Genomic DNA, 25,849 nt, shown 5'->3' with positions numbered 1-25,849 from the left:
AACAAAAGGAATAGAAAATTTGAAGTTAAAAAGTGGCTTTGGAGCAATCAAGGCTGCTCACACGGTCACTAAGAGGGGCATTATGTTGACACATCAACTTAATGTGTAGTATATTTATCCATGAGAGCATTTTTGTTGTAAATTGTGAGGTATGGCTGTTAAAATCTTGGTTGTTTTTACAAATGAGGACAAATGTGAACAAGAGCATTTATGGTCTTTGTGTGATGATGTAAATAAGGTGTGGTTGTATTGTATATTAAGAATGTGTCCATGAAGGGGCATTTTATGACTTTTCTTAATTTGATTACATGCTACAGTATGATTATTTTTTGATTAATTATTGATTATTATGAATGTATATATTTATTATGATTAATTAGTGTCATAATTTTATTGCTTGATTTTTGGATCTCTTTAATTTAGGTAGCCAGGGACTACAGATGGAAAGTAGCTATTTAGATATAATCTGGTACAGAACATATCTGTTTCTGAACTTAATGTTTCTGTGCATTGTCCCATCATAGATAGACTAAATTAAATACAACTATTTAGTGAATTATTGAGGCCACAATAATTCACTAGGTGTTGTAAAATATCAAAATACTATTGCAAAAGCGAACAGTGACCTCAAACATGACCTGTCCTCCGCCTCTGTTCTTGCTGCGCTTGACTATCAGCTGCCTTTTCTTTTTCTTGGATGTTTCTGAAACTACTACTACTACCACTACTACTATTACTATTACTATTACTACGACTAACACTGTCCCTGTGAGAGGGACAGAGGGGGGAGGTGAGTTTGGATTGGGTCAGGTTTGAGCGTGTTGAGGTTTCATTTAATCGATATGATCAATCGGGTACAAGGATAAAGGAACGTAATGATTTAGATTGACAATTGCAGTGGTTGGCGGAAGCAACCCCAACCTCAAAGGAGAATGCCAATTCAGTAATTATATGTTTTGTGAATGATCTAATATCCCGACATGGTTTCCCCAAAAAGATTAGGTCAAACAACGGCACCCATTTTAAGAAAACAGGTTATCATCTTCAGTCACAAGATCAGCACTTCTCAGGACCAGCAGCTTCCTAGGAAGGTGGAAAGACCATGAGACCAAAATGGTAAGTTTGCAAAATGTAGAATTTGTGTGCCAGTTCCTCTGTGCAGATTTGAGGATGAAAGCAGCCACCCCAGATTCCCTTGCACTCGCTAAGAGGGGCACGGTCAAAGCCAATCCAGGACCAACACCCGATACCTGACTGGAAGGAACCGAGAGGAGAGACAACACCTTGCCAGCGATGACGAGAACGACTAAGGTTGCCAGCCAATAGGTGTCCGTCGGGACTCCAGCAGCTGTGGAAGGAGGTGTCGGGAGTGCCGAAGCGGCAAGGAGGCCTTGAAGCAAGCCAAGGGCCTGGACCAAAGCCCCAACGCCCCATACTTTTTCTCAGCTTTTCCCCAATTTCGGCCAGCACGGACATGCCATTAAACAGTCTGCCCAATGGACTGAACCACACCCCAAGAAGAGACAGAGACAGACTGTTTGAGTGGATCTCTTTCTTCACCAAGGCAGCCAAAAGCCCAACGAGGTGTCAGCAGGCCACAAGCCTGAGGCACCACCGAGCCATCTATACGAGCACTAATCGAACATGGACTCATACGAAATTCACTTGTGTGTTCAAAATCAATTGGTAATTAACAATATTGATAACTACATTCATTGCAAATGCCGGAAAAAATATTTTTGCAAATGTCTTACAGTCATAAGTCTATATACATTTATCTATTTATGTTCAATGATGTTCATGATCAAAGTATTTGTTATTCCTTTACTAAATCAAAGGGTAGGCCACTAATTGTGTTCTGTGAGATGGTTTTACTGCAGGCTGGTAACAGCGATCGCTCTGAAGGAGGGTCATAGACGGAATTTTTGCCTCCTATAAAAACATTGAGGTTTTTGCCTCTATCTGTGGTAGAGATTTAACTTAGTGGTCTACATCAGAGTTTGTTTTGGTCCAGGGTCTTAGGACCCTGGAAGGAGGGTATGTCGTAGAATTTCTGACCTTTTGACCTATATTTCTTGTCTATTAAGAATGTCCGCTCATTTTCAATTCTCTTCTATTTTGTGCCATTGAATGGACCAGTTGTGGGACAAAGGTGAATATGGAGTTATGCCAACCTGTCTACAGAATGTTTAGATTTTACAAATATGACTAAGAGATACGAGGTTGTTTTAGAACAGACAAACCAAAACATAACATTCATGATGCACTAGATAAAAACAGTGACGCACGAGATAAAAACGCACAAGAGACATATAAAAAATGGCAGAAGACACCGGAACTCGACAGAGATTTTGGCTTGTGTGTGTCTTGTTTGCTCCGGAGTACATGTGGTCTGTCTGCACGGCCAACTCAATTCAACCTGCACTTCTGATAATGGGTAAATAAATGTGTTGTACTAAACTACTTTTGTTGCCTGCTTAAGCTTCGGACAATCCACTACAAGACCTCCAATATCGTGAGGTGGGGGGGGGGGGGGTTGTGGTTGGGGGCGTGGTTATTTACAGCTAGAATTCACCAACTCGAGTATTTCATATATATTTCATATATATATATATATATGTATATATATATATATATATATATATATATATATATATATATATATATATATATATATATATATATATATATATATATATATATATATGTATATATATATATATATATGTATGAAATATTTGACTTTCAGTGAAATCTAGCTATATATATATATATATATATATATATATATATATATATATATATATATATATATATATATATATATATATATATATATATATATATATATATATATATATATATATATTCAACAGATCGCCTTCTCCTATACATTTTATCAATTCAACTTCTCCTATTTCCTTTTTTCGTAAGCTCTTTTCACATTTGTTCTTCTCTCATTACTTCCGCCACCTTTTCTTCCACTCTCCCGTCCAGTCCAGTCATTTTCCCACTCTTCTGACTACATTTCGTCTCCCACAATATTTAATGGACCGCAATGGAAACAAGCCTTTTGGCTTTTTGTGCCATCCATTTGCCTTTTTAAAGCATTACATGCATTCAAGTCTTTAAGATGTCAATAAACTTTTCAATCAATCAATCAATCAATCAATCAATCAATCAATCAATCAATCAATCAATCAATCAATCAATCAATCAATCAATCAATCAAAACCACAATCATCTAAGCCACAAACTGGTTTATAAAGTCGTCAGGTGATAAGTAGCAGCAGGTGAAAAGCGGAATCACTAATCACCTGCTGGTGATGAGAATCACGCTTGGAAGCAGGGGTAAAGGCACTGCAAGACTAACATACAGAACAGGAAGTCAGGACAAAATAAGAGCGCAACCCAGGAAATAGTAACTAAACATAGGAAAACTATAACAAAACCACAACAAGACATGACCTATCGTGACATAAGATGGACCATTTTGTTTTCGTTTTACTTACCTGATTACTGATTACCTAAATTACTTACCCTGGATTTGAAGGAATTTGGCGGCACAGCTTGACAAAGACGGAGCACTGATCCATACTTGTGCAAACACTTTCTTCTTCTTCAGTGTTGAAATTGATGGCTTATTTTTGGTCGTTGGTGCTTAATATGTGTCAGTGTTCGGCGGTTGTTTTTTCTGATCTGCGGCTAGAGCGTCGAAATTAACATTTAAAATTTTGGATTATTGGTTTGGTCGGTTCTAGGAGAATAGGAATTTAAGTACCAGTTCCATTCAATGCTAGATGCCCAACCCTACCAGTAAGAGAATACAATAGTGGAATACACCAAATCTTCTGTTGGTCCCTGGTAGTGTAAGTGTACATACTTTTGCCTTTTGTGACAAAGGGCAAAGGTTCAAGCCCCGTTTTAAACACTAAGCTCAACCATCATGCTATTGATTCGCTATGGCCACCCTTAAAGAAAAGGCTGAAAAATGCATTTTAGTCTGTTCATTTTGGTATTTTGCTCTAAACAATAAATTATTGAGCAATATTCTTGTATTCCACAGAAAGATTCAAAATTCTGGTTTGAGTCAAATAGTATACAAATATTTGCACACACCCAAAAAAATGCAAACAATGTTTAAAAAATCACTGCGCCGGTAGCCCTGCCTACAAAGTAACCCTTATTCATTTGTCAGGGAGTTAAAAATCTTGTGTATATGTATACAGTGGAACCTCGATTTTCGAACTTAATTGGTTCTTAAATATGGTTTGTACAGTGAAGCAGAGTTCCCCATAAGAAACAATATAACCATGAATAATTATAATACAAATAATAATGGATTGATGGTGGTAAGCTACATTTGTAGCCACAGCTGCCCTTGGGCAGACTGACTGAAGCGTGGCTGCCATTTTGCACCTACAGCCCCTCAGACCACCACCAAACATTCATGCACATTTATACACCAGTGTGAGTGGCACTGGGAGCATGGTAGGGGAAGTGTCTTGCCCAAGGACACAATGGCCTTGACTATGGCAGAAGCTGGTATGGAACCAGGAACCTTCAAGTTGCAAGACGGCCAGTCTACCAACTGACCCAAGCTTCTAGTTGGTTCTAGCCTCACCAAAAGTCCCCATTCTGCAAAAAAAATGCACAATTTGAAGACACTAGAAAGCACTGAAGAGTGGCAACTGAGTAATGGACTGCATACACAGGATGTGACGTAGGCTGTGCCATAATGCTTCCAGCGGCACACAAAATGATTGAATTAATGAAATGTTTCGTACACCGAGACATGGTTTGCACACAGAGGCACTTTTGGCTCGATCTAAAAGTTTGTAAATAGAACATTTTGCAAATTAGGTTTGTATAATATACCGTTACTAATAAAGTACTGCGATATCAATGAATTAAAACAGTACTATACTGCCTTTGAAAAATACCGGTACCCGTGCAGCGGTGACATACAGAGCCGAGGCGCATGTTGAGTGTGTCACATGTAGAACGCATACACGCAGAAACAGAGTGGAGAGGAAAAATGGCAAAAACTGGCAATTATATACTAGTTAATAAAGAGGATGCATGAAGAGCAATATGGACGTATTTGGGCTTTAAAACTAACGATAAAGGTGACGTTTTAAACACTGAAGCACCACATTGCAAGCAGTGCTTTAAAACATGCCTCGCCAAAAGGTGGTAATACAGTTTTAGCTGAGCACCTTTGCTTCAAACTTGTTTTTAAATCTCTTAACAGATTAGCGCCACAATATATGTCAGACCTTTTAAAAATGTACACCCCCACAAGGCCTCTGAGGTCAGCTGATCAGTTTCTTCTTGTCGTCCCAAAAACCTGTGTAAAATCCAGAGGTGATTGTGCATTTTCTACCCTGGCTCCAAAACTTTGGAACCATATCCCTATTGTTATTCGGATGGTTCCCTCTTTAATGACTTTTAAATCACGTCTCAAAGCATATTTTTACTTTTTGGCTGTCAGGACAAAAATAGGACTCAAATGCAGAGTAGGGAACAATCGGGCAGGCTTTTATTTTGAAATGTTTCCTTTTCACCTCCTGAGTCAGGGCAATACAACAAGGGCTATAAACTTTAACACTGGGCGAAAAGGTTTCATAAAAAGTGAACAAACCGAAAATCACTCCGAAAGGAAGAAACAAAAATATAAATCTCTAACTATACTAGTGAGGAATGTAACTATGAAATTTAAACAACAAAATACGCTCCAAAAGGAGGGAAAAACAATGGGCTATAAAGCTTCTCCTCTGTTTCTGGTCTAGAGAAATAATTAACAAAAGGTCACTCAAAAATGAGGAAAAGAAGAGACTGTAAAAGTAAACTGAACTCACCAATTTAACTTGAAAACTTTACAAACAAAAATTCACTCTGCTTTAGAGGAGAAAAGGAAAACTCAAAATACCAACTTGGAAATTCAGGATCTGGATAAGTCAGAACAAGACGAGACAAGGCTTGGGCATGAAGCCAGAGATGCACGATTAGATATATAGGTTGTTATAGTGACAATAGGTTAAGCTTTGTCAGTGTGCCATGTGTTAACCAGTTTCCCCTAGAGCAACAACGTTAATATATGTTTGATGAAACGTGATTATGTGCATGAGTGTATGTATGCATATGTACTTGTATATGTACAGAATGTGTATATGTATGTTTGTACAGTGAATGTATGTGCGTGTGGATGTACGAACTTTGAGTATGTAGGTATGTACTGTATTTGTGTATGTATGTATGTATGTATGTATGAATAACGGTATGTATGTGAGTATATGTGTATTTGTATGTACAATATATTTGACTCCCAGTGTGTGTGGGAGCCAGAGTACGGCTCCAGCCACCCAGAGAGCCCAACCCACAAAGAGCAGGTGTGGTGCCCAGGGAACCAGGGACCACCGGCCCCACGCAGCCAGGCCGGCCAGCGACAGGAACCCCAGAACCAGGCCCACCGTTCCGCCCGTAAGAGCCAGCAGCAGGCCGCAGACAGACACACCCGGCAGAGGACAAGGCACGAGAGAAGCAGGGGACAGCCAGACCTCAAGCCAGCGAGAGACCACACCCCACACGGGCAGAAAGGCGGGACGCCCCGCCCGGGGGGCCCAGAGACTCCCCGCAACCGGACGGGAAGACCGCCCCCGCCCCACCAGCAACCGGGCCCCCACGAGCCCACCCCCCACCCCCGGAGAGCACGGCGCGGCCCGCCCCCGACCACCCCACCCAAGCCGACCGCCGCAGGACCGCCCAGCACGGGGCCACGGGAACCACCCACCCCACCCACAAGGACCCCAACAATGGAGATGGAACCACCAGAAACCACCCTGTCGAGTTCCCCCCTGAGGGAGGGGAAAAATAAAAATAATCAAATCCCTTTTTGAGAACCGGTTCCCGTTGAGGCCACTATAGTAAAGAAAAAGAGTTGGTTCTTTATTCGAATCCCTGGGAACGAATCCCGTCCCACAGGAAATGCCCTGTGGCACGTCCCAGGAAATGACGTAGCTCAGTCATTAGGCGGCAGATACAGAAGCAGCAACAACAATGGACCGGAAAAAACGCCTCAAGGCATGGCTTCATTTTCCAAAAAAATAAGACGAGGAAACGGCTATCTGCAATTATTGCCAGGCTTCGCTCTCATGTAAGGGGGGAAGTACAACAAGCATGATGAAACATGTTCAGGCTGTACATAACCTGAAGGTTAGAGAAAGGTGTCGTGGAGAAGCAGCGACAGAGATGACAAAGCAAACCCCTCTTCCTCTGCTTCAACCTGCAGCGCCAATTCCAGTGATAGTGCTGGTGAGTAAACGTTAACTGTTGCCGGTTAATTTCCATATCTGCTCACTCGTAGCCTTTAGGCTAAAATAACGTTACCTCTTATGTCAACGAGGACTGCAGTAATGTTAGCTAGACTAACGTTACCTAAGCATAGTCAGTGGCTAATGGTAACATTCGCCTTTTTGTATGTGTCTGATAACGTTAACGTTAGCCTTTTTGTATGTGTCTGATAATGTTAACGTTATCTTGTAGCCTACACCACTCCAGAGTTTGCAGGTCTGTCTAATAAACTAGTGCTTTCTTTCTTTCTTTAGTTTATTTCATGCATTAACACACTTACAGCATAACACATCACAGTTTCATATCATTTCACTTTACATCATGTCCGAAAAGGAGTAGCAAGAAGTAAAGCTTATTTAATCCTACCCCTTTCCCACTTCAGAGCGTTTACAAATATATACATCATTTACTGACCTTTTTATAATAAAATAACATCTGGGAATTAGTATATACAACAGTTTTGTAATATGTAATTAATTAATTCAGTCATTATTAATATACTGAGATGAAGAATATCTTATTTTCAATAAGGTTGAAATTATGTATCATAATTCTTTGTAAGCACTATTAATTAGAACAACCTCTTAAAGTGGACCATATCAGTACAATGTTTAACTTCATTACTTAATCCATTCCATCATTTAATTCCACATACTAATGCTAAAGACTTAATAACAGACACCCTAGTCTTCACATTCAGCTAACTTCCCCCCTAATTCTATGCTGTTTCTGTCCTTCATTTTCCCTCCAGGACAAGTACGTGCAGTCATTCCTGGAGGAGGCCACACTGATGGACCCCAGAAGGATGTTCCAATAGCAGCAGAAGTGCACTTTTTGGAGAGCTGTATTATTTTCAGTTTCGTGCCCAAGGGACTGATTTTATTTAACACTATATTATTATTTATACACTTATAGTGGTCACAGAGACAGGTTGTTTATGTGTTACTGTATATATTTGTTTTTCTGAAAAATCCCACTTAATATACTTTGGGTAACAACAGTCAATATTTTTTTATTTTCTTTTCTTTTCTTAGGGGGGTAACAACAGTCAATATTTATTTATTTATTTTATTTTATTTTTTTCTTATAAAATAAAAGTGAGCTTTTGTTAAACTAAATATTGTGTTTTTTTTTTCCATATACAACAACCTATCTGGATTCGATAAGTGAATCGATAAGGAATCGGTTCGATAAGAGAATTCGATAATGGGCTCGAACTCGATAATTTCTTATCAAACATCATCCCTAGGTGTGACATTGGCTTTTAAACCAGCATGAGAGTTGTGTGATTTTAGTCTATTTTATTTTCTCTGATGTGTTTTATGTATTTACTCTTTTATAGTTAAATGTTTTACTGACTCTTCTAGTATGTTTGTCTTAACTTCTGTGCAGCACTTTGTGAAACTTCTATTGTTTTTAAAAATGTGCTATATAAATAAAGTGGATTGGATTGGCGTGTCCATCTGGCTAACAGCCCAGTTGGTGAAATGTCTGGCGAAGTGATTAATGGGATTACCAAACATCAGTGGCAAGGAAGATAGGGCTGTTTGCCACTTCATTTGATCCGGAGGAGAAGCTTGAGGGGTCGGCGCGTCCCGGCACCGAATCAAAGCCTTCTTGGATGGCTTCCGCCTAAGCTGATGTGTCTGGTACAGCGGTGCTACGATGTCCCCGGGCCAAACGGAGTCGATGGGGACCAGCGAAACTCCGGGATCCCACATCAGATTCTCGTTCTCCCTCGGGAGAATAGCAAAGCGTCTCCACCTCCATCGCTTCAAGCACCATCCACGTACCTTCGTCCAACTCCTCCAAGTCCTCTGCGGGAAAACTGTATGCTGGCTGTCTGTCGACAGGGTCGCATGATAATGCGCGGATCGTTTCCCCAAGATGCAGACGGACCTCCGGAGGCAGTGTGCAGGTAGGAAAATGATTTATTTTTCATAAATCAGGCAAAATCCAAAACTACAGGAAGGCTTGCCGATATCACGGGTAGCTATGGAAAAGCTAACGGGAAAACTTAGCATGGAAAACAAGCAAAAACAAATGGTGAAGCTTAGCTCAGGTATCAAACGGTACACACACGTAACTTGTTGCATTGAGCAAACAAGATAGCCAGAGTGAGTGTGCCGAAAATCAGGAATAAATAGCTATCTGATTAGCAGGTAAGCGTCCTGAACACTAATCAGAGGGAGGTGAAAATAATCAACACCCATGGCAACCAAGAAAACACAAACCCAGGGGTGCTGAAACCGAAGCTAAGGGAGAATTTAACTAAAGAAAACATGATCCGGGTAACGGATCATGACAAATTTAAATTATGCTCGTAATTTAAAGCATAACTAAAAGCAGAGAAATACCTCATATATTAAAATACTCGTAATATGAGGTACCACTGTAACAATATTTTTATTTCCTCTTACCTCTTTGAAATCATGCCAGTGTTACCCATGAAACAGAGGTGTCATTGATGGTGGCACTGGCTTAGGAGTAGTGTTGTCCCAATACCAATATTTTGGTACCGGTACCAAAATGATTTAGATACTTTTCGGTACTTTTCTAAATAACGGGGACCACAAAAATTGCATTATTGGCTTTATTTTAACAAAACATCTTACGGTACATTAAACATATGTTTCTTATTGCAAGTTTGTCCTTAAATAAAATAGTAAACATACAAGACAACTTGTCTTTTAGTAGTAAGTAAGAAAACAAAGGCTCCTAATTAGTCTGCTGACATATGCAGTAACATATTGTGTCATTTATCATTCTATTATTTTGTCAAAATTATTAAGGACAAGTAGTAGAAAATTAATTATTAATCTACTTGTTCATTTACTGTTAATATCTGCTTACTTCCTCTTTTAACATGTTTATCTACACTTCTGTTAAAATGTAATAATTATTTATTCTTCTGTTGTTTGGATGCTTTTTATTAGTTTTGGATGATACCACAAGTTTGTGTACCAAGCCATACCAATTAGTTACAGGATCATACATTGCTCATATTCAAAGTCCTCATCTGTCCAGGGACATATTTCCTGAGTTTATAAACATAATATGAATTTTTAAAAAAGAAAGAAGATGTGATGCCAAAAAATATCGACGTAATCATAGTAGTATCGACTAGATATGCTATTGTACTTGGTATCATTACAGTGGATGTCAGGTGTAGATCCACCGATGTCGTTTCTTTACATTTTGATGCCGGTGAGCTACGGTGTGTAGTAAAGCATGTTTAGCTATTCCTCGTCCTGCAGGGATGATACTTGTAAGAAACTTACTTTATTTGTCGCCATGGAGGCGAGGATTAGTGATTTAGAAGTAGCTAAAACACTGCCGACGGATGGACGTTAGCCGCTAGCTAGCTAGCCATGTCTTAAACCACCTCTTCTTGAGGGCGTTTCAGTGATATAGCTTCACCTTTATCGTTAGTTTTTAAGCCAAAATGCGTCCGTTCTCCCTTTTCTGTCTACACACTGTGTCTGCTTGTAAGTACTCCGTGATTGTGCAGAATATGATCCTCTGCTCGTAAACCAGCAATGACACGACGTGACGACGACGGGGGCACGGTACCGGTACTTTTCAAAGGCAGTATTGTACTGAATATGATTCATTAGTATCGCGGTACTATACTAATACTGGTATACCGTACAACCCTACTTAGGAGGTAGAGCAGGTTGTATAAAAAACAGAGGTTTAAAAAAACAAAGGTTTAGAAGTTCGAGCCCAGCTTCTTCTATCTCAGTTAATGCTGTAGTGGCCTTGAGCAAGACACTTTACCCACCTTGTCTCCAGTGCCACCCACACTGGTGTATGAATGTCAAAGAATGTTTTGGAATGGTCGGAGAATTGGCACCCACGTTTTGGTCAGTCTACCCCAAGTGTACTGTGACTGTATTGTGTATTTTGTGTGCGGCAATTAATGTAGCTTACCAGTGTGTGACCAGAGTGAATGAATAACAAGTTATTGGGGTTAAAGCACATCGGGTGTCTAGAATGGCACTGTATCTTCCGGAAAACCAATGTGCTCTGCAGTGGACATTTGTTTTTTTTTGTTTTTTTGTCAAAGTTAAAAATATCGCTTTTATGCAATTCACAAATGTCTGGAGGGCGCTTGTTCTCTGGAGGATATAAATCCAATTATTTCCAGTCAGTCCTAGGAATGTAAACATTTATTTATTCACCCGGGGGACTCCGCTTATCAGGACCAGCGATTACTCCGATTTCCCACCAATTCTAGCTTCCAGGTTACCAGTTGATTAAAGAATTCACTTAAAATTGCATTGTTTGTTTTTTCTAAATCTCCTAATGGATCAGCACTTCAGTATATTTCCAACCTCTTATAAGTCTCACAACCCCACAAAGTCTCTGAGGTCTGCTGATCAAGTCCTCCTTATCATCCCAAAGACCAGATTAATCCAAAAGGGATCAAGCCTTGTTTGCTGTGCCTCCAAATAGGGCTGAACTATTAATAACATTTGCAATTGAATTGCTTTTCTAACCGCAGAGGCTGCAGTATGACTGGTCAAGTGAAGAACAAGCAAGCGGAGCAGGCACAGTTAGGAGTCAACGCTGCGATGTTTAGTGTGGTTAAATACCTGAGTTTTTAATTCAAACTGAAAAGAAGAAATATATATTGTGTCAATGTGTTAAGGACACGATCGAGGCGGCATTGAAGGCAATCTTAAAAAGCCGCTGCGGTTAGCTTTTAATTAGACTGACCATAAGTCCTCTTTTCCCCGGACATGTCCTCCTTTGTGGTGCTGTCCGGGCTGTCTGGGCGGGGTTTCTTAAATGCCTCAAATGTGCGGTATTTTGAGTTAGGGTTGCGTGTATTTTTAATATACGTCCAGGGTTAAGAAGGGGTTAAAAACAAAACAAATTGTGAAGGTGTGCGCATGCAGCAACATTCGTGAGGGAGGGGCAGAGACAGAGAGGAAAACAGTCGAGAGACAGACAGAACACAAGAGAGAAGCCGAAACGTAAATGCAACTTCACGGATGATTTGCGGGAAAAGTATATGTGTTTTCGTCCTGGCCGTGACACATGGAAAGCAGAATGCACTGTGTGCAAAGCAGCAACGTATGTATCTGTGGCAAATAAAGGGGCCAACGATCTAGAAGCCCATACCGACACTACAAAGCACAAAACAGCTGTGCAGGGCAAGAGCTCGTCTGCTGTTTTTTGTTTAAATTTAATTAACTTGTTTTGAGGCATTATTTATGTTTAGATTATATACAAGAGGTTATTTTGAATATTTCTACCTCTGCACTTTTTTCCAAAACTGTGAATGCTACAGAATATAAGTGTGACTTATTTTGTTATACTGTCAACCAGTGTTGGCATTAACACACTTTTTGTGTCTTTTTAACGCATTGAAATCAGAAAGGACGCAGATTTTTTTTTTTTTTTTACCATTTGCGGCCCACAGCTAATGTTTTAAAGGCCCACGGTACATTCTAAAAATACTATTAAAATAAACAAAAACATAACAAAAGTGAAATAAAAAAGCTTAAAGGTGAAATGTAATTTAGAAACAGTTGCAATGTTGACTAATAAAACAAAGCTGTTTTTTTCTTCTTTCAAACGGTCATTGCTCAAAACATAATATTGAATCAAAATCAATGTTATTATGAATTATTGACCTATCAAAGGTTCCGATTACTTCACATCAAATATTCCACTTTGAAAAATATTTTTGGTGGAAGATTTTGCATATTTTGTGTGTTTGCCATAAAAACATAGTTTTGTTTGACAAAAAAAAAAAAAAAAAAAAAACAACATAAAAAAACTAAAACATTTTGAAATGAGGAATAGATCTGAAGTTGATGTAGACTCCAGAGATTTAAGCGTTAAATATAAAATGTATGTATGCCCTGGCACACCATTATCATAATTTCATGACCGAAGCAAAACACTTTTTACAATTTTATACTGAAATAAATACACCCACAACTTATTAAATAAAAACATAGAAAAAACTACCAGCAGCGGTAAAGTTTAGATCCATGAAGGAAAGAAGAAAGTGAATGAATGTTTATAACTGAATACATTTACATATGCATACACATTAGTTTTATTTTTTTTCATTTTTTTTTAATGAATTAAGTAACGTTTATGACAACCGTTTTCCAAAACACAATATAGAATGTGAGATATAACAGGATAATGCATACATTTGTCATTTGTTTTCAAAACGCTTACAAAAAAGTGGGACCGGACCCCAAACATTTACCGTGGGACCCCATTTTTATGACTTGATGGGGTCCCTGGGACCCCATTTTGAAAATTCCTAGCGCCAACACTGCTGTCAACAGAGGAGAAAAAATGCTAAATAAATGTTAAATAAATATAATATTTATAAAGCAAGTTCGAGTATCATTGGCAAATTTTCACCTAGTCCCGGCCTTGGCGTGCTGCCCGCTTTGGCCCGCATATATGTGTCCTCTTTTTGGGATTTCAGAATATGGCCAGCCTACTTTTAAAGGCCTACTGAAACCCACTACTACCGACCACGCAGTCTGATAGTTTATATATCAATGATGAAATCTTAACATTTCAACACATGCCAATACGGTCGGGTTAACTTATAAAGTGCAATTTTAAATTTCTCGCTAAACTTCCGGTTGAAAACGCCTTTGGATGATGACGTATGCGCGTGACGTAGCCAGTGAAACAGAAGTATCGGTACCCCATTGAATCCAATACAAAATAGCTCTGTTTTCATCTCATAATTCCACAGTATTCTGGACATCTGTGTTGGTGAATCTTTTGCAATCTTTCTTCTGCAGAGAAGAAAGTTGTAGGTGGGATCGGTGTATTAGCGGCGGACTACAGCAACACAACCAGGAAGACAGAGAAGGATAGCAGACGCGTTAGCCGCCGAACTCACCTTAACTTCCTCCGTCTCGCCGACCGCATCTGTGATCGGGTGAAGTCCTTCGTCGCACTGTCGATCGCTAAAACGCAGGTGAGCACGGGTGTTGATGAGCAGATGAGGGCTGGCTGGCGTAGGTGGATAGCTAATGTTTTTAGCATAGCTCTGTGAGGTACGGTTGCTAAGTTAGTGTTGTGGAAATTCTGACCTTTTGAACTATATTTCTTGTCTATTAAGAATGTCTGCTCATTTTCATTTCTCTTCTATTCTGTGCCATTGAATGGACCAGTTGTGGGACAAAAGTGAATATGGAGTTATGCCAACCTGTCTACAGAATGTTTAGATTGTCCAAAAATGACTAAGAGATACAAGGTTGTTTTGGAACAGACAAGCCAAAACAAACCAAAACAGTGACGCACAAAGACCCAGATAAAGATGGAGAAGAGACCGGGACTGAGAGAAATTTTGGCTTGTGTGTGTCTTGTGTGCTCCGGAGTACATGTGTTCTGTCTGCACGGACAACTCAATTCAACCTGCACTTTTGATAATAGGTAAATACATTTGTTGTACTAAACTACTTTTGTTGCCTGTTTAAGCTTCGGACAATCCACTACATTAGCTTCAATGGCGTCGTTAGCAACAACATTGTTAACCTTCGCCAGGCTGGAAAGCATTAACCGTGTATTTACATGTCCCTGGTTTAATAGTATTGTTGATCTTCTGTCTATCCTTCCAGTCAGGGATTTATTTATTTTGTTTCTATATGCAGTTAAGCACGATGCTATCACGTTAGCTCCGTAGCTAAAGTGTTTCGTCGATGTATTGTCGTGGAGATAAAAGTCACTGTGACTGTCCATTTCGCGTTCTCGACTCTCATTTTCAAGAGGATATAGTATCCGAGGTGGTTTAAAATACAAATCCGTGATCCACAATAGAAAAAGGACAGAGTGTGGAATCCAATGAGCCAGCTTGTACCTAAGTTACGGTCACAGCGAAAAAAGATATGTCTTGCACTGCATTCTAGTCATTCACTATAACGTTCCTCATACACAAATCTTTCATCCTCGCTCAAATTAATGGGGTAATCGTCGCTTTCTCGGTCCGAATCGCTCTAGCTGCAAATGTGAGGAGCTGTTCAATTGACTACGTCACGCTACTTCCGATAGGGGCAAGGCTTTTTTTCATCAGATACCAAAAGTTGCGATCTTTATCGTCGTTGTTCTCTACTAAATCCTTTCAGCAAAAATATGGCAATATCGCGAAATGATCAAGTATGACACATAGAATGGATCTGCTATCCTCGTTTAAATAAAAAAAAAATAATTTCAGTAGGCCTTTAATGCCACTGAGGATAGCATACAGCATCGACCGCTAACTAGCTTGGAATTGTCACTGGCAGGCGTGTTAATATAATCAAGGGCTTTCTTAAGAATATTTATTGCCTGTGTGTTGAAATATACATGAGAAAAGGACTTAGAAACAATTGCTTATTGAACCACAATGAGGGAAACATTGCTATTAAGTTGATGTCTCAATTCCAAGCTCAATTGGTTCAATGACTGAGCTTGTGACTCAAAACCCTTGTGTCCTACATCAGCTTTGCCCATCGAAATCAATTTAATCCGTACTTGGCCCCCCCCCAAACATTTATGTACTATAAGCAACTAAAGTAGTTTTGTGAAGTAATGTAATAATAATCCAAAGTATTTACCTGTCCCAGCAGACTGAAGACGTAAATAATTTTTGGTCTGGGGGGGTGGGGTGGGGGGGGGGTCCTTAAATTCAAGTATTTCTATTTCTTACATACATATAAATATAAATAAAATAAATACTTGACTTTCAGTGAATTCTAGCTATATATAAATATGTATTTTATTATATATATGTACATATAAAAAAATAAATACTTGAATTTCAGTGTTCATTTATTTACACATATACACACATAACACTCCTCTACTCATTGTTGTATTTGAAAGTGTAATGCTTTGCAGCCAGTAGCACAGCCTTTGAAGGAGCATAGGTATGTGCAGTGTAATATTCTGGGTGGGAATCAATAACCAGGCGAAGTGATGAAGTTACGTCTCTTTACTTCATACTTCAGAACCGACTCCCACACTTGCCGTCAGGGTGCGCAATACAACGTAAACCGTTGGCCAAACAAAAAGTAACCACAGAACACTATACGGTATAGTGTTCTGTGGTTACTTTTTAAACCGTTGGCCAATCAAAAACTTTTTGGGTTGGCCAATGGTTTACGTTGTATTGCGCACCCTGACGGCAAGTGTGGGAGTCGGTTCTGAAGTATGAAGTAAAGAGCGGACAGGCTGTCATCACTCAGGTCCGCACGGACCTGGAGGGGGCGTGCCTTAAGTCCGGCTGGAAATCGGGAGAAATTCGGGAGAATGGTTGTCCCGGGAGATTTTCGGGAGAGGCATTGAAATTCGGGAGTCTCCTGGAAAATTCGGGAGGGTTGGCAAGTATGCTTATTGTGCGTCTTAAAACACATTTGTATTTCTTGGCTTTTAACCCAGCATAAGAGTTTTGTGCTCCCTGTCTATCTTTTATTTATTTTCTATACAGATAATTTTACATTTACTGAGTTTTATACAATGTGTAGCACTTTGTGAAACAAACCTGTTTTTAAATATGCTGTCACCCCCTGAGAGGCAGCGTCCTCTGCAATTGACATTTGTTTTCAAAACAGGGATATTTTTTCTTGGAATATGTAACTCTTACTAAAGAAAATGTTCACTGCAGAGGATGCTGGTTCTTAGGAGGTTGTAATTAAAGGGGATTGGATTATACAATGGACAGACAGCAGTGACAGATAATGTGAGTGCTGCCATGCATGTCACATCTTTAGAACATGGAAGCTCATTATTGACTCAAAGCAACACATTGTTCACATCAACACTAACAAAGCAAGATACACTTTACAATACTGTTTACATCAACACCAACAAAGCATGATACAATTGTATTTTTAATGTAACAAAGGACAATTTTCTTGCAGCTCTGTATAGGTGGTATGGTATGTTGTCTAACGAGAAAGTAGCTTTTTTCATGAAACTGAATGTGTTATGTTGCGCCCTACAAAGTGTTTGAACCGTAAGTATTGTGCTTATTATACTCCAGCTGCTTAATTGTAACATTCATCTTAGTTATAGCATAAATCATAAAAAAAATCAAATTAAAATTAAAATCAAAGTGTACAATACTTTAGGTACAACTAAATTACAGTGTTTTCAGCTTGTATTTGAACATTGCTAACATTGAGGCCTGTCTCAAATCTTCTGGGAGACCATTCCAGATTTTAGTAGCATACAACTGAAATGCAGCCTCACCATGTTTAGTCATGACTCTGGGCATCAGCAGTTCTCTCTATCAGAGCCTGAGATAGTTCATATGACTTTAACAGGTGAGAAATGTGCTTTGGCACGAGACCATGAAAAGACTTGTACAGAAGGAGAGCTGTTCTAAAATGTATTCTCTGAGCAACAGGAAGCTAGTGCAGTGACCCAAGCACTGGAATAATATGGTCATATTTCCTGGTTCTAGTTAGGACTCGAGCAGCAGCATTCAGATTGTACTGAGGCTGTTTTACAGCTTGTTGAGAGATCCCAGTGAGAAGCAGGCCATTACAGTAATCTAACCTGCTGGAGACAAAAGCATTGATTGTTCTTTCACAAACTGAGAATTTGTAAGAATTATTTTATATTTTTATTTCTGCCTTCCTGTAATTTTCTGTAAAGCACTTTGAATTTAACCTGACTCTCTCCAGATCCTTGTAGTTTGCTGAGCTCCACACAAGGATCTGGGACTTCTCAATAGGAGATGTATTTGAGAAGGCGGGCCTTGTAAAAAAATCATTGTATGTGATTGATAAACCACTTGTCCGCTATCTTGAATGATCTGCTACTTCAACCACTCACATCGAAATCAACCCGTGATGCTGATGAGAGCGACGCTGGGAAATCCAAAACACAATAGCCGACATATTGGATAACGACAGAGCGAAAAGTTAGAGAACTTTTACTGAAACAATGCAGCAATGTCAGTAGACGATCGATGTCGTTTGTGCAAAGAAAATATGTCAGCACACGACTCCTCGCTGCGTGCCGCCATTGTTGTTTGAATCAAACAGTTGCTTCGACGCTACGTCACATCTATGAAATCCGGCCCGGCGATCCTGATTGGTTCTTTATTCTTTGCTATCGTGAAGGAGTTTGCATTGCCTTGGAGTCCAGACCCTTGTGTGGAGCTCAGCTAACTAAAAGGATCTGGCGAGAATCAGGTTACTTTGAATTGCTGGTGGCGACTTGTCCAGGATGTACCCCACCTTCCGCCTGAATGCAGCTGAGATAGGCTCCAGCCCCCCCCCCGCAACCCCAAAAGGGACAAGCGGTAGAAAATGGATGGATGGATGGATGTGCAATAAGTTTACACTCTATGTGCACTGTGTGCATGTCTATGATATTAATGCTGCCTACAAATCTTTATCTTTACTAAAACTGCAGCTCTCAGTTGATCTTTTTTTAAATTTTTTGCTGAAAAATTCCATACGATATGTTTTTCCTGTATATATATATTTATGTGTACTTAGTTCACTTTGTTTGCAATTTCTGCCCTTTGCTGCTGTAATGCTGTAAATTTCCCCGTTGTGGGATAAACAAAGGATTATCTTATCTTATCGTACCTTATTTGATTTGATCTGATCTATAAATAAACTTGCCTTGTCTTGCCAGGCACTCCCAGAGACTACTGACCCTCCAGACCAGAGGCAGCCGCAGCCTGATGGTCCTCACCTGCAGCCTCCTTCTGCGACTGGACCCAGCCTCAGCGACCTTGCTTCTGTCCAGAGACTGAATGATCCACATGTGGTGCATTCACCCACCGGTCATCTCCACACAGAGTTGTTCAGGTGACACCCAGAGGTTGTGAGGTCAGGGTACCTCTCAGGTATAGAGACGCTTGAACACTTAATCACACTTACCTTTACATCGTTTTATAATTAGTTTTTGGAGTAAAAGACATATGGGAAAAAAAATGATTACATTATATAATGTTCCGTGATTAATGTTATACTGTGCATGTAAGGAGAGTAATGTTAGGGTTAGATCCGATTGTAGCAACATCAGCAGGAATTATATAAGCACCGGAGATCATAAAAGCAATGCTGATTTAACACATCGACCACCCAGAGACTGTTCACACACACATTATAGGAACATCAACCATCGGGGGCTAAATAATCCCTACGTTGCCTTGGGCGGTGGGCAGTCAACTCCAAAATCCTACAATGAGTCTTTTATGTTCCCTTTACTTGATGTAATGTGTATTTTGTATACCTATTGAGTCGTAACATTTGAAAAAGGGAGATGTTGTTATATGTATGGGTTGCCGTAGTTTCAGACGTGACGTCATCAGGGCACGTCTTCATGTTACCACATTTGTGCTTGAGACTAGGGGTGAACACTTGGAGTAGCTGTACGGCGGTGAATAAAACAGCTCATTGACACAATCAATTAATATCTCCTTTTATTGTTACATCAACACATGACATTTCCAAAGACTTTCTAAAATTGCACTCCTGTGCTGACAAAGTGACTGATTAAAAAGCCTCTCAGGATTTGATGTACAAAACCCAAAACCAGTGAAGTTGGTTTCTGAAGTTTTTCCTGAGCCCATGTGGTGATATCCTTTACGTACTGATGTTGCTTTTTGATGCAGTACAACCTGAGGGATCGAAGGTCTGTAATATCATCGCTTACATGCAGTGATTTCTACAGATTCTCTGAACCTTTTGATGATATCACGGACCGTAGATGGTGAAATCACTAAATTCCTTGCAATAGCTTGTTGAGAAATGTTGTTCTTAAACTGTTGGACAATTTGCTCACGCATTTGTTGACAAAGTGGTGACCCTCGCCCCATCCTTGTTTGTGAAAGACGGAGCATTTTATGGAAGCTGCTTTTATATCCAATCATGGCACCCACCTGTTCCCAATTAGACTGTTCACCTGTGGCATGTTCCAAATAAGTGTTTGATGAGCATTCCTCAACTTTCTCAGTCTTCTTTGCCACTTGTGCCAGCTTTTTTGAAACAAATTCCAAATGAGCTAATATTTGCAAAAAATAGAGTTTTCCAGTTCGAACGTAAAGTATCTTGTCTTTGCAGTGTATTCAATTGAATATAGGTTGAAAAGGATTTGCAAATCATTGTATTCTGTTTTGTATTTGTGAGGATATAAATACGCAAGTTTGTCAATCAAATTGTGGGATCGTCGCTTCAAATGGCATTGAAGACAACCCTCCACCCCAAAAAAGCAGCAGGCAGCGGCTGACTCTATGGACTTCACCACTGTAATTTGCAATGTGCACGGAGTCCAGCAGACGAGCGTATAGCATCGTTTGCTAGCAACTTAGCAAGCATATTGGCTCTGACGAGCACAAAAACACAGCTAAAGCCAGAGGCGGGACAAAGCGGAGTCAGAGTTTCTAGGTACCTATGTCACACAGAACTATCTAAACAGTTAGCTTGTGTGAAAGTATTATTGCAGCAAAATTATTTGCAAACGTGTATCTCAATCTGTGCGCGTGTAATCCAAACCAACTACCGAAGACACTACGCAATTTAAACCAATCAGAAACAACTGAATGCGGGTTTTGGCGTCTCTCATTCACACACCTCAGCTGTATGTAATTTCTAAATGGTTTAAATTGCATGGTGTCTTCCGTGGTTGGTTAAATGTAGGCACACTCCCGATATGCACACACAGATTGTATTACACGCATGAAGGCGCATGCATACAATGCATTACGCACACATAAATCTGGATGCGTGCGCTCAAATCTTACACGGCAGAAGTGCGGCAAAAGTCGCGTGTAAGTACACAGCCTATTGAGGGTTCTTTTTGAATAGGAACAGACAAACAACTTAAAACACACGTACGTGGATCTGAATATACACAGTAGGATGCTGATATATAGGCACGCACATTCTTACACACACACGCGAATTGGATTACATGTCCACAAATAATTTTGCTACAATAATACTTCCATACCTGGGGTGGGATGACAACAGTTGAATAGTAATGAAAAACATACTTTATGTCAGTGTAGTGGCTTTTGCGGTGTTCTATGCCATCGATTGCAGTGGCGGGGGCAGCACGGTCAGAGACAAAAAAAGAAACTGATTAAGAGAGCTCACTCCTAGGCTGCCGACTAGACGGCATTGAGGAGGTGGCTGACAGAAGAATGTTGTCCAATCTCTCTCACCCCATGCATGACATCGCAACAGGCAACAGGCTGTTACTGCACATTAAAGATGCGCGGATAGGCAATTATTTCATCCGCAACCGCATCACAAAAGTCGTCATCCACCCACCATCCACCCGAACTAACATTTTATCAAAACCACAACCGCCCGCCACCCACCCGTTGTTATATATCTAATATAGACAATGCAAGGCAGAAAGAAGACTGAGCAGTTAGCATTCCAAAACCCACAATGCATCTCTGCCATTACCCGCCCCCGCCGAATTCTTATTGGTTGGCGTGTGTGTGACGATGGCAGCTCGATTGCTGTTTTCTGCTGCATATTTCACTACGTCCAGCTTGTATTCTGCAGTATATGATTTCCTTTTCTGTGCCATTTTAGTTCAGTCCTTCTCAGTTTTTACAAGTTACCGCCAACGTTGATGTGGTCCATTTTAATAGCTCCGGCAGTAGCGTATAGCATATAGCAGTTAGCATTCCAAAACCCACAATGCATCTCTGCCATGACCCGCCCCCGCCGAATTCTTATTGGTTGGCGTGTGTGTGACGATGGCTGTCCGATTGCTGTTTTCTGCTGCATATTTCACTACGTCCAGCTTGTTATCTGCAGTATATATAAATTAAATGATACATGGGTTATACTTGTATAGCGCTTTTCTACCTTCAAGGTACTCAAAGCGCTTTGACAGTATTTCCACATTCACCCATTCACACACACATTCACACACTGATGGCGGGAGCTGCCATGCAAGGCGCTAACCAGCAGCCATCAGGAGCAAGGGTGAAGTGTCTTGCCCAAGGACACAACGGACGTGACTAGGACGGTAGAAGGTGGGGATTGAACCCCAGTAACCAGCAACCCTCCGATTGCTGACACGGCCACTCTACCAACTTCGCCACGCCGTATATGATTTCCTTTTCGGTGCCATTTTAGTTCAGTCATTCTCAGTTTTTATAAGTTACCGCCAACGTTGATGTGGTTCATTTTAATAGCTCCGGCAGTAGCGTATAGCAGTTAGCATTCCAAAACCCACAATGCATCTCTGCCATGACCCGCCCCCACCGAATTCTTATTGGTTGGCGTGTGTGTGACAATGGTTGCCATTTGCTTCGTCGCTGACGCGAATGAGATAAGTAATATTATTTGATATTTTACAATAATGTGTTAATAATTTCACACATAAGTCGCTCCGGAGTATACATCGCACCCATGGCCAAACTGAAAAAAGCTGCGACTTATAGTCCGAAAAACACGGTATGTATTTTTTTTTTCTGAATTGGTTCAACCGCCACCCACCCGAATCTATTTAAAATAAATTTTTTTCGTCATGCACCCGCCCGACCCGCGAATTATCCGCGGAGTCCGCGGTTGTGTCCGCAAACCGCGCATCTCTACTGCACATCCACAGTGCAGGGAGGAGCGCTACCGCAGGTCTTTTCTACCCACTTTACAACACACTTTCAGTATGTGATTACTGTCAACTGCTTGTTTTTCTTTTAAGACGGTGTTTTTATTAGATTTTAAATGGGTTATACTTGTATAGCGCTTTTCTACCTTCAAGGTACTAAAAGCGCTTTGACATTATTTCCACATTCACCCATTCACACACACATTCACACACTGATTTTACATATCTATACGTGTAATCGTTGCATAATAAGTCCCATCCATCCATCCATTTTCTACCGCTTATTCCCTTCGGGGTCGCGGGGGGCGCTGGAGCCTATCTCAGCTACAATCGGGCGGAAGACTTCTGTTACTGTATGTAAACATTTGCACTGAAACCACATAATTTCCCCATTGTAAGATATATATGTCTATCCGATCCTAACATTTTACATTTCTACAGCAGATTCTAAAAAGCAGCAGGAAACTCCATAGAGAAGTTATGTATGTTTTTTTAAATATTAAGATTCTGTCATAAATCTGAGCAGTGGAGGTGGCAATCATTTGATTATCTAACTAAACTTTAAGCATTTTATTGCAGTTGCAAAAAAAAAAAAATCAAAACAGTGTGTCAGTCAAATATATGGGGTTTGGTGGCAGAGAGAGATCTATTGCATAACATACATTACATATTGGCAGCTCTGTATATGTAAACCAGATATCTTAAACATCCTTAGACACATGGCCAATGACTTATGGACAATTACTTGCGTCTGCAGAGACATTTTGAGCTGCACCTCAAATGCAGATGATGTACAGAGTAGCTTCCATTTGTATTTTAAAGTCCTCACACCACAAAATGTCAAATCAACAGCTGACGTTGACATATTGTAACTGAAGCATGCAGACATTTCCTTTTCATGCCAAATATGGCTGACTTTTTCTTAATCCTTCAGAGAAAACTGGTCAACCTGACACAAAAAGTGGAAATATTGAATGAATACGCTTCATTCAAGACGCACAAGCAGCAGGCACAAGCGTGCAAACACTTCAATTCAATCAAAAATGTAGAAATCAACTTACTTATAAATAGGAGATAAACCCCAGCACCGATGTCCATAGCTGGCGACAAAGTAGAGTAGTAGTAGTTCTCCATTGTTGCTAGAGATGGAGGTGATGAGAAGAATTGGTTATTTGAAAGTTACTGCGTGGTCCTGCTCTTCTTGTTTCCGTAATTGAGTCACATCCATCTGTGCGCCTCTCCAGGCAAGCAGTACTGAAGGGGGCATTGCCATGGAGACCGCACGTTTGTTTGGGAGGAGGGTAGGCAGATGACATCACTCCAGTGGTTGAAAAATTTCATAAAAATTTCATAAAAACTGCAACACCTTGCGGCAAAAAAAATTGAATTGTTTGACGCTCTACATGGGTCCTGTAGGTTGTGTTAATAGTGCTTCTCAATTATGCCCCCCAGGGAGAAGAAACCATTTCGCACCCACGAACCCCTCACTCTCAAATATAAGTTTTATAAGTACACCTATGCATAACTTTGTATCCTCATTTAAATAGAAATAGAAATGAATATAGCTACAAATGAAAATAGAAAAAAATATAGATAAACCTACAACAAAGAATAACTTTTTTGATATTGTTTTTAGTCTGTAAGAGAACAACATTTAAGTTTATCAATTTGCATGAAAAAAAAAGAAATGCTTTTAACTATTTTTTCTGACCAACTTGAACCATTTGTTACTTCTTAATTATCCATCCATCCATTTTCTACCGCTTGTCCCTTTTCAGGGTCGCGGGGGGTGCTGGAGCCTATCTCAGCTGCATTCGGGCGGAAGGCGGGGTACACCCTGGACAAGTCTCCACCTCATCGCAGGGCCAACACAGATAGACGGACAACATTCACACTCACATTCACACGATTTAGTGTTGCCAATCAACCTTTGCCCAGGTGCATGCCGTTGGAGGTGGGAGGAAACCAGAGTACCCGTAGGGAACCCACGCAGTCACGGGGAGAACATGGAAACTCCACACAGAAAGATCCCGAGCCCAAGATCTAATCATCTTAAAAAATTAAATAAACTGAATACATCTTAATACATTCAACACGATCAGTGACATTCATTCAAGAGCACAATATGATATAAAACAATTTAACTTACAAAATAAAAATGAATAAAACAAATTTCTTATAATCAAAATGAGGAAGTCAGGATTAATGGCTACAATGAGCACATTTCGTAGTGCACATATTTTTCAAGTGGGGTTTGAAACATGATACTGATAAAGCATGTTCATTGGTGTCCCCTGGCATCATACACTGCCACCCCAATATTTCGGAAGAACTGTGTTACTGTCAAAAGTAGACTAATAAAAGTACAGTGTGACCTCGGTTTCCAGTTAAATTGGTTCTGTGACGGCACTCGTAACCCAAAATACTAGTATCTCAAATCACCGTTCACCAGTGAAACTGTGAATTCAGTTATTGTCCCTCCAAAAACAAACATTTTCAAATGCAACCAGTTTTTTACTGAGAAAAACAAACTTTTTAAAGGCCTACTGAAATGAATTTTTTTTATTTAAACGGGGATAGCAGATCTATTCTATGTGTCATACTTGATCATTTCGCGATATTGCCATATTTTTGCTGAAAGGATTTAGTATAGAACAACGACGATAAAGATTGCAACTTTTGGTATCTGATAAAAAAAAGGCTTGCCCCTACCGGAAGTAGCGTGACGTAGTCAGTTGAACATATACGCAAAGTTCCCTATTGTTTACAATGATGGCCGCATGAAGTGAGAGAGATTCGGACCGAGAAAGCGACAATTTCCCCATTAATTTGAGCGAGGATGAAAGATTTGTGGATGAGTAAAGTGCAAGTGAAGGACTAGTGGGGAGTTGAAGCTATTCAGATAGGGAAGATGCTGTGAGAGCCG

At 40.1% G+C, this 25,849-nt stretch overlaps 1 protein-coding gene across 1 annotated transcript in view; it reads right to left on the bottom strand.

Moving 5' to 3' along the window:
- opn8b (opsin 8, group member b) overlaps positions 1–24,139 on the bottom strand; it is a 49,894-nt gene extending 25,755 nt beyond the window's left edge. The window contains exon 1 of the mRNA XM_062044931.1: positions 23,985–24,139. Within this exon, the coding sequence (XP_061900915.1) occupies positions 23,985–24,057 (73 nt within the window). The 5' untranslated portion in view covers positions 24,058–24,139. The remainder of the gene's footprint in view (positions 1–23,984) is intronic.
- Positions 24,140–25,849: the final 1,710 nt, after the last annotated feature.

The sequence above is a fragment of the Entelurus aequoreus genome, linkage group LG04 (assembly GCF_033978785.1).
Source record: "Entelurus aequoreus isolate RoL-2023_Sb linkage group LG04, RoL_Eaeq_v1.1, whole genome shotgun sequence".
NCBI classification, from domain to species: Eukaryota; Metazoa; Chordata; class Actinopteri; order Syngnathiformes; family Syngnathidae; genus Entelurus; species Entelurus aequoreus.
The sequence above is the reverse complement of the archived record's forward strand: the minus strand, read 5'-3'. Positions and strand labels throughout refer to the sequence as shown.